Source organism: Castanea sativa, chromosome 5, assembly GCF_040712315.1.
Source record: "Castanea sativa cultivar Marrone di Chiusa Pesio chromosome 5, ASM4071231v1".
NCBI lineage: Eukaryota > Viridiplantae > Streptophyta > Magnoliopsida > Fagales > Fagaceae > Castanea > Castanea sativa.
Window position 1 is genome coordinate 76,469,667 of NC_134017.1, and position 9,795 is coordinate 76,479,461.

At 40.5% G+C, this 9,795-nt stretch overlaps 1 protein-coding gene across 1 annotated transcript; it reads right to left on the reverse strand.

The window, feature by feature from the left end:
• Positions 1-5,812: 5,812 nt before the first annotated feature.
• LOC142635838 (cytochrome P450 76C4-like) lies at positions 5,813-7,123 on the reverse strand. The gene is made up of 2 exons (XM_075809906.1): positions 6,968-7,123; positions 5,813-6,475 (listed from the first exon to the last, which is right to left on the reverse strand). The coding sequence occupies exons 1-2, from the start codon at positions 7,121-7,123 to the stop codon at positions 5,813-5,815; spliced, it is 819 nt and encodes a 272-aa protein (XP_075666021.1).
• Positions 7,124-9,795: the final 2,672 nt, after the last annotated feature.

Below are 9,795 nucleotides of genomic sequence, written 5' to 3' on the forward strand. Positions count from 1 at the left end.
AAATTGATGTCTTGTCATTTGTTAAACAGAACCTTAGTTATGCCGGGTCTTCGGACCTCCTACTTTGGGAAAATTAACATTTGAAGTTATCACTTTTAAGAATCAAACAGAAACTTGGTTAAGTGTAGTCCTCGGACCACAAACCTTGTGGAAATTGATTTCTTGTCATTTGTTAAACAGAACCTTAGTTATGCCAGGTCTTCGGACCTCCTACTGGGGGAAAATTAACATTTGAAGTTGTAATTTTTAAGAATCAAACGTAAAATTGGTGAAGTCTTATCATCGGACCATAACTTTGATCAAGGTTATCTCCTTATTATGTCTGAATGTTAATGCGTTACTGTTTATTAAACTCGGACCTTAAGTTCCATATCTTTAAGTGTTAAGCAATTTTGTGAAAGGAATGGTCCTCGGATCTTACATCCTACTATAAACAGTGTTGTGCATTATAAGGGTTTAATCATTATATGAAGTCCTCTTTTCTTTTTAATCAAGGCATTGTTTAAATATATTAACCATGTCACTTTTTATTAAATCTTCAATGATGTACATAAGATTATGTGAAAGTTATAATTGTGCAATTCTTGGAGTTAGATTTGTTTACTCTGAGAAGTTTTGGTTATGTGCTAATGGCAATATTTATAACAAATACAAAAAAAAGTAAAGTAAAGTATAACAGATACAACCCAAGTGAAAAGCAAATGAAATTGTTCTTCATTAATCAGTTAAATATGCATTACATAGATAATTCAAGAATGGAAAAAGAGAAGCCCTAAGCTAAGTCCTAAGCTTTTGGAGGAGGCTCTTGCTGAGAGGTACTAGTACCCTCGGTCTTTCTCAACTCCAGCTCAAAGGGAGTCAAGATCTGCTTTCCCTTATCTGCTGTCTTCGTTGGAAGGACGTTGGGGTCAACTGTTTGGCTTAAGTCCTTCTCTGCATCCCCTCCTCCTTCCTTCTCTTTGTTGGAACCAGAAGGTTCTGTAGGATCAGGAATTTGCTGTGGGACCACCGGAGGTAGGGCAAGAAGAGTTGTCTCAGGGGTAGGAGTAGCAGCAGGAGCCTCTTCAATCTCATGTATCTCTAGGGGAAGCCAAACGTTCTCGGACTTCCTCAAATCCAAAGATTGGGGAACTCCTGCTGCGTTTAAAGCTTCCCCCCATACTTTTTGACAGTATTCGCGGCATAAAGCCGCGAACTCCTCTGTCAACTGCTCCTCGGTGGTTGCTATCCCTTCATCAAAACTTGCCTGCTTGGCAGCTTGAAGAGAGAGTTGGAAGGAGCTGGCTTCTTCCTTCATCAGCGCCAGTTGCTTCTTCAGATCCGAGCACTCCCTTTGAGCTTGGGAGAGCTCTTCATCTCTTTCATGAAGGAGCTTGCGCTGTCCTTCTATCTGGGTCTTCATAGTCCTCAAGTTAGACTCGACCCCATTTTTCTCTCTCCTCAGATCTGACACCTCCGAGGTCAGCTTCTCGTTCTCAGCAAGGGCTGTACCCAAGGACTTCTCAGTCTCCAATCTAATTTCGAGCTCAGTTCTGGCTACTTTACGAGTGTCTTCAATAAACTTTTCAGCTACAAAGACCTCCTGAATAGCCTGTAACAAAGTATGATGGAGTTAGGAGTAATAAAAAACAAACTTTCCTATAAATATTATTAAAAGTGGAATCTTCCTAAAAAAGGAGAAAAACTTACCAGCGCTAAGTCTCTTTTTAGTGAGAGGAATAGTTGTGGCTGGCCCATCTTTTCCAAGGTCTCCATGTCCTTGGGCAGCAGAAGAGGGCGTTCCAAGACCTCGGCCAGGTGGTGGGCGTGGCCTTGTTGAACCGCCCTTATACTGGAATGGCAGGAGATGGGTGCGCCGTCCAGCCTTAGATCAGGGGACCAGGTGCTCGGTGCTCGGCGCACTTCAGCCTCGTCCTTAAATTCCCCGAGTTCAACCGAACGGGCTCTACCCTTGCCCTTGTCCAGCTTCTGCTGCTGGGCCGGTGGGAGTTGTTGGCGTGGTTTCTTGGGGTCTTTATTAATCGTCCCCTCATTGTCCCCCTTCCTCTTCTTCTTGGGATCCTCGGCTGGCAGTTTTGGCTCAGCTGGAGGAGGAGGAGGAGGTAAAGCTGGGGGAACTTGGGACGTCCCCGTTTTCTTTTTCTCTGCAACCTTAGCAGCCCTATTGGTGAGGAGACCCTCCATTCTTCCCATGTCTTCTTCAAATTCGTCCTCGGGAAGGGCAACTACAAACCCTGCAATTCCAGAGGCCTCGGTGGCTTCTTCCTCCTCGTCGGAAAGTACCACAAACTGGTTCCCGCGGGGTCTCTCGGTGTCTTCGAGATGGAATTGATCTATCTCGTCGTCAAGAGTGTGTGAAGAAGACACCTGCTCTTCTGGAATGACAGTTGTTTGTGAATGCACAACAAGGGGGATTGCTGCTATAGGGCGGTTGTACAAAATGGTGTTGGGAGCGTCCGGGAGTTCGCGGTCGTCCAGAAAGTGGGGCCGAGCTACGTTTATCTTCCTTCGTCTTCGGTCGCCCGCAATTATGGCGTTCTCTATCTCCTGAAAGTCCAAGGAAAGGGGATTGTACCCTAGAATGAGGTGAGCAGCCCGGAGTTGTAAGTCTTCACTAACTAACACTTCGGAGCGAAGTACTCGGTTTAGATCGGCAATGTTACAGTGACTCAGACGAGGACGCACGTGCTGCTTATCTGCAAAAAAGACATCAAAACAAACAAATCTGGTCAGATTCACATGAATATTTAACAAATTTAAGTAAATACGAATACGCATTTCTGTGTGTGTTAGGAGAAGTTGTGTTGTGGGGAGATTAATCCTACGGCGTCGCACCTGGATCCCCCTACTCAACTGGGCAGTGGAGGCCGTCGTGCCAGTTCCCAGACACGATCAAGTAGTCGTCCTTCATGCCTTTGTTTGATTTGGGCAGACAGGAGATTAGCCTAACGGTGTTGGACCGAGATTTAATATAATAACCTACCTTAGAAAGTTTATGGGACTCATATAGGAACACGACATCGTGCTATGTGAGGTTTAAACCCATCTGCTCGTTGAGAGCATCTACACTACCTAGAACTCTAAAAACGTTCGGGAGGCATTGATCGGGACACAACCGGTGGTTGCGAAGGTATTCCCTCATTACGGGTTTCATTGGAAGGGTCATCCCACCCTCTATAAAGGCTATCATAGGGATGATGACCTCTTCCTCTTTCCTAGAACCGGCCACGGCTTCTGCCGGGCAATATTTTAGTCCTACATCGCTGGGGATACGGTATTTAGCCCTAAAACCCTCCATCCCAACGACGGAATCAACTAGACACTTAAACCTACCCATTAGAAGAGAACGAAAGGCTAAACTTTAAAGGAAAAAATGTTTACGAAGACAGCCGAGGACTGTATCCGAGGAGAAAAGGTTAAGAACAGAGAGAGCAAGAACTTACAAAGTTGGAGGTACGGGTTTCCACGGTTTTCTGCTGGTAAAGAATGATTGTAGGTGTTTTGATGGGATTGATCCCTGATGAATTAAATGAAGGCGCAGGTTCCCGAAGCGTCACGACGTGCGAAAAGGCGGCCTCGAAAGTATATTTGTCCCGCCTAAAATTTCGTGGAGTAATGAGGGCCGTTGGATGCCCATCTCACCGTTGAACGTGAGGGACAAAGTGTAACTGGCAGTATTAAATACGCGCGTTGTTCAAAATAAAACCGCCAAATGGCGTCTTCTGGGACGCGAAACGATTTCCACACGTACCATTACTAACAAAGTGAATGGAGTAGGTTCTCGTCGGATCAAACCCTATTTTTCTCCTCGGACGTTGAAAATTAGAGTTTTGAGGGGCTATTGTGAGGGGCTAAAAGATCCTGATGAGAATGTGGGCCTTTTGGGCCGTGTTAAGGAAGGCCGACCTGCTACTGGGTTTAGAATTTGTTGGTACTATGGGTCGGCCCATACGCCGAGGGTCCGAGGATCCAGCCGAGGGTGAACTTATCCTCGGACGGACACCGAAGAACTCGGGGTTTCGCAATAAAGATTAGGGGATGACACGGTTAAGACCAATGGTTAAAAGGGGTAAACCCTAGAATGCCCCAGAAGCACTGGTGTTGAAGAAATGTCAAAGATAAAGGCTGCTACCTCCACATTAAAGACCCTGCACCTACCACCCTGGCCGCATTGATGGGGAAGTGACACCTGAACAGTGGAAGAGAAACTTCTGGTTACTATTCAAAGGCACTGGGAAAAGAAATATCTAGGTTAAAGGGGAGGTAAAGCAACACGTGTACAAAGTATTCAAAAGATTAGTATTTAAAGAGCAATCTAAGACAGAAAAAGGGATCTCCTTCGGTGTAACCTAAAAGAAAGAGAAAAAGAAAGAGAGAAATTATATAAGAACAGTTCTCGGCTTACGTCCGAGTAGATTGATTTATAGCATTCTTTGTTGTCTTTAAGTGTTTATAATCTTTAGTTTGCTATTTAATCCTAAAACACTTCTAACCTGGGTTTCAAGCCCACACTCTACAAATTACATTGTTTAAGGCTCGTTGGGCCTGAGCCCGTAACTGTTCTTGGGGCCAGGTGCAATTGTGCACTTACAATATATATATATATATATATATATATATATATATATATATATAATATAATGTAATAAAATATAATATAACTTTATAATCAATCAAGTTTTTAAAAATAAATCAAAGATTATAATTTAATAATAAGTTTATTTTAAGTGAAACACTATTACCAAAAATTTGTAAAATGATAATACTATTTCCATTGGAAACTTAATTATCAACAATTTCAAGTGTGGTTGTGAAAAACAATCACCAAAAGAAAAAGGTGATGAAGGATGACTTACACAATTAATTTATAAAGAGAAAAAAGGTAAAATATTCAACAATGGTAGATCTAAACAGCAGATTGAAAGATAAGAAAGGCTAAGGAAGGCTTTTATTGACATAGAAAAAAGTTTCTCGAGGCAAATTGGATAAGATCAAAAGACTAAAAACTCTTACACATATTCACTGGCTACAACTTTCTCTCTCTTGTTCTTCTCTAAACTTCTTCTCTTAATTTTATTGAACCCCTCAACTTGTTGTACCTCCCCTCCTTTTATAGACATTTTCCCCTTCCCTCTCTCCCCAGCTGGCTTGTTCCCAATTGGATTTGGGGGATACTTATCCTATTACCTCTTTACTTTGCCACTTTTTCATCATGAAATTGGATTTTTGGGGGTGTTTCCATTGTTTAGGTTAGTCAATTAGCATTTAACGTGGCAGAGATTAGGTGAAAACATCTCATTAATGCGGAAGTGACTGCTACAGTGGTCCTTATCTCTTCATAGTGTTTCTTGTGGTGAGTTTGATGGAAGGTGGCATCTCGGTCTAGAGGAGAACTAGTCACCCGTGGTTCCTTGCATATTTACTATAGGAAAGGCTCTGCTTAATTATCACCTCGGTAGTGAACCTTAGTGATGGAAGTCCACCCGGTCCTCCACGGGATCCACTCCGTGGAGTTATCTTTATTCCCCGGGCCTCTTCATTCATATCCACATCTTTGGGCAGGGCCCATCTTTTAAGAAATCATCTGTTGGGCATTTGGCTCTCAGCCCGAGCTTATGTTCATCCCCCCACATTAAGAATTTTAAAAGAAGTCTTATTATTTATTTTGAATTAATTTAATATATTATAATTTTTGGGTTTTAGTAAAAATTTGATAGTATCACATATATTGTATTAATTTTAATATATTATAATTTTCAATTAAACACGCAGAAAATTCACATATATTGTTGGACTAATAACAATATCGAAGTCACAAGGATCTAATGGGGATAGCTAAGAGGGACTCTGCCTTACGTAAAGTAAGCCCAAACATCTCACCCAAGTCCAAGTCTTCTGGCTTCATCTCATCGGGAAGCTTCCAAACAAATTGGTGAATAAGAGAAGCCAAGATCAAGGGCACCATTCGGTTAGCTAATGGCAATCCAGGGCATTTCCTTCTTCCAGCTCCAAAGGTTATCAGTTCAAAATCTTGGCCCTTAAACTCAATTGCATGCTCTAAAAACCTTTCAGGCATAAATAAATTTGAGTTTGGCCATGTGCTAAAGTCTCGTCCCATTGCCCACACATTTATTAGTATTTGTGCATTTTTGGGCACAATGAAGCCACATTTTTCTACGTCTATCATAGCCTTACGGGGAAGTAGAATTGGCGCTGATGGGTGGAATCTTAAGGTTTCTTTCCCGATAGCTTGAAGATAAAGGAACTTTGATATGTCTAATTCTTGAATACGCCTAGCCTTGCCTAGGACTTCTTCAAGCTCAACTTGGGCTTTTGTCATTTTTTCTGGGTTTTGTAATAACATTGCCATTGCCCATTCCATTGTTCCTGACATTGTCACGATTCCTGCATGAAATAAATCTTGCAATAAAGAAGTGTGAGAGCTAAGTTGCTTAAGATTATCGCCTAGGTTATGCTAATCACAACAAATAATATCGATAATTATAAAAAAGTGTTGTGTCCTTAACGTTACTATTGGCGCTAAAGGTTAAGGCCCACACAAACTAACAAAGATCTTAACTAGGCATTAAGTTGTTGAAACTTGAAACTATATGAGGATTGAAACTGGTCATTTAGAGTACTGATTAACATTCATTCTTGCTTTAAATGTTCTATGAAATTTCCAAATATGTGAATTGTTTGAGCACATAAATAACACACTATCATTTTGATTTTTTTTTTTTTTTGAGTGGACTATCAAATTTTTTATTTTTAGAATGAATATGTGTAAGCTTTATTACTCAATGGATAGAATATCTGACATAAAAAAAGACATTATGTCTGGAGAAACAGACTCGATCCAGACTACAATATGAAAAGAAAGCCTTGCTCTTTGGGCTAAGGCATGGACAACGGAGTTGCCTTGTCTACCCACATGAGAGAAGGAAAAGCTCTGAAAAGAGCTTACATAAGACAATGTGTCTTTTAGAATATGACCAACAGAGGAATGCGGCCTTTCTCCATTTCTTAGAGACTTTATCACAAACTCAGAATCTTCCTCGAATGAAGATTGTTGAATACCACATTCATAGGCAAAGAGGGCTGCCCTTCTTGCAGCTAACATCTCCAAGGTCACGACATGTTGAAAAATTTAGACCCCGGTTGATAGAATTAACAAATTTTAAACCCAAGTTATTAATTAGATTTATTATGAGTAAAACTTGTTAAAACAAACAAATATCAATATTATGTCACAAATAATGCAGCGGAAAAATAGATAAAACAAGATATGATGACCTAGGAAAACCAATGAAACAAACTAGTTTCACAGTAAAAAACCTGGGAGGGGGGGAAACCTTATCGAAAAGCAATTCACTATAGTAAAGAGAAATTTTAGATCTAGTATAATACTTTTGTCCCTAGACTCTACAATTCCCATAGACAAACTTACAGCAGAAACCTTCTACCGCTTCAGAACCTCTAAACTCTTCAATATATGAACGCCACCCTTTTGATGCACGAATCCCAGTACGTGACTCACTCACAACTTGAGGAAGAAAAATGTTGGCTGCAAAGTTCTTTACTTCATCAACAATGAAGATCAAGAAGCACTTGGTTACAAAACCCTAAGGCGCAAAGACGCAGTACCTTTTTTCTGAGAGAATAAGGCTTCGGTCACCTTTTTTATATGTTCTCCTTGTATTCTCTTATGTGACGGCCTCTAAAATAAGCCTTATATATGTTTAGAGTTGTGAGAAAAGAAACCCTACACAAATACATAAGCATGGGCTGAAAATCAGATCTGAAAATTCTGATTTCTGTAACCTCGATAGATACCTCAATAGATAGAATCTGTCGAGCCTCATTAAACCTCGATAGATAACTATCTGTTGAGTAGCTATCGAGCTTTAATAAATCAGCACTTCTTCACTTGTTTCTTGGACAGATTTGTATGACTTAAATACTAGATTTGAACTTTTGTTCTTTGAAGTATTAAACACATCTTAAATCTACCAAAATACAAGTAAAGTGCATTTTGTCAAAGGATTAGCCAACTACATAAAATATGTCCTTAACATGACAGATTGTGGTTTCTAAATTTTGTCTGAAAGTGCCGCCATGATTTCTCCCTTACAATTTCTAATAACAACACCAATCCCCGCTTCACTCAATTCGTTGAACATAGCCCCATCAAAATTGGTTTTTTATGAATTTAGTGGAGGAGGCTTCCATTTCTTGCTAACACTGCTCTGTGTACGTGGCTGTCTATATTCTAGGTTCTTCAAATTTCTAATATAGTTCTTGGCATAAGTAGCAATTTTTTCTAGTGGCATCGAGGGTTCTTGCAATCGAGACTTGTTTCTATGTTGCCAAATTGACCAAGCCGTGACAGCAAAGAGTGCTAAGGTCTGAGGCTTCTCCCTTATTTTGTCGACCAGGTCCTTGAAAGAAAATTTGTTGCTGCTGTCCTATCCACCCAGCCAAAATCTTCAGACCAGATATGCTTTATTTTTTCACAACCCCAGAGAACATGAATCACATCCTCAGGTGTTGATGAGCATAAGCGACACACTGGGTTTTGCAGAATTTTCCTGTTGACAAGATTGGATTTTGTAGGTAGAGAGTTAGAAACAGATCTCCAAAGGAAATGTTTTATTTTACCTAGTACTTTCAGCTCCCAAATCCCACACTAGAAAGTTTTTTATGCTGTTGCTTCTTGGGGAAGGATCGGGTTCTGCAGGTTCTCTTCACAGAGAGCTTTGTAACCAGATTTTACCGAGTACACACCTGAATTTTCCTTTGGCCAGATAAGAATATCAGGTTGTGGAACAGAACACAAAGGGATGGACTTAATTTGCTGAGCTTCTGGGGGATAAAAATATAAGTCAATAAGGTGCACATTCCACCAACCCGTGTGTGGATCAATTAGAGTATCCACAGTTGCTTCCGATGAGCGAAAGGAGGAAGGAGAGCTGACCTTCTCCCCTGCCGTGCCTAATAGCCAAGAATCACCATATATGCGTGTAGATTTTCCATCCCCTACCCTCTATCTTGCTTCCTTGGCGATGATTTTCCTAAACAACATAATACTCTTCCAAGCAAAGAATCTGATGATGAGTTTGCTTAGAAAATAGAGCCATTTGGGAAATACTTGGCCTTAAAAACTCTATAAAACAGTGATTCTTTGTCTTATATTATTCTCCAAACTTGTTTCGCCAACATAGCTTCATTGAATTTACAAAGATCTCTAAATCCCAATCCACCCTCATCTTTTGGTTTGCACATTGAGTCCCATTTTGTCCAATGAATTTTTCTCCTTTCCCCCATTTGTCCCTACCAAAATTTTCTTATGAGCATTTCAATGTCTTGACAAAGGCCAACTGGTAATCTGAAGTAACTCATGGCAAATGTTGGAATTGCTTGCACCACTGCCTTCAACAAACTTCCTTCCCCGCTTGTGACAACAATTTCTTCTTCTATCCCTGCAACTTACTCCAAACTCTTGCTTGTTTGTTTTTTCCCATCAGCGTAGGTAAACCTAAATAGGATTCATACTCCCTTATTTCTGGTAAACCAAGGAGATTTTTTATAGATAGCTTTGAACAATCCGGAACTTTTTTGCTAAAAAAGAGGGTTGTCTTTTCTGTGTTGAGTTTTTGGCCCGAAGCTTTTTCATAAATCTCCATAATGTGTTTTAATGGTTTGAACATCCCCTAAACTAGCTCGGCAAAAGAGGAGGCTGTCGTCTGCTAAAAATAGATGAGAAATTTTTGGCCCATTTTTACAAAGTGAAAC

What these genes read in the sequence shown, in the direction of transcription:
- LOC142635838 (XM_075809906.1), bottom strand. Translation starts at nt 7,123, where the DNA reads ATGTTAGCTGCAAGAAGGGCAGCCCTCTTTGCCTATGAATGTGGTATT. An exon ending in TAAAAGACACATTGTCTTAT is followed by an intron (nt 6,476 to 6,967) that starts GTAAGCTCTTTT and finishes TGTTGTGATTAG; the next exon opens with CATAACCTAGGCGATAATCT.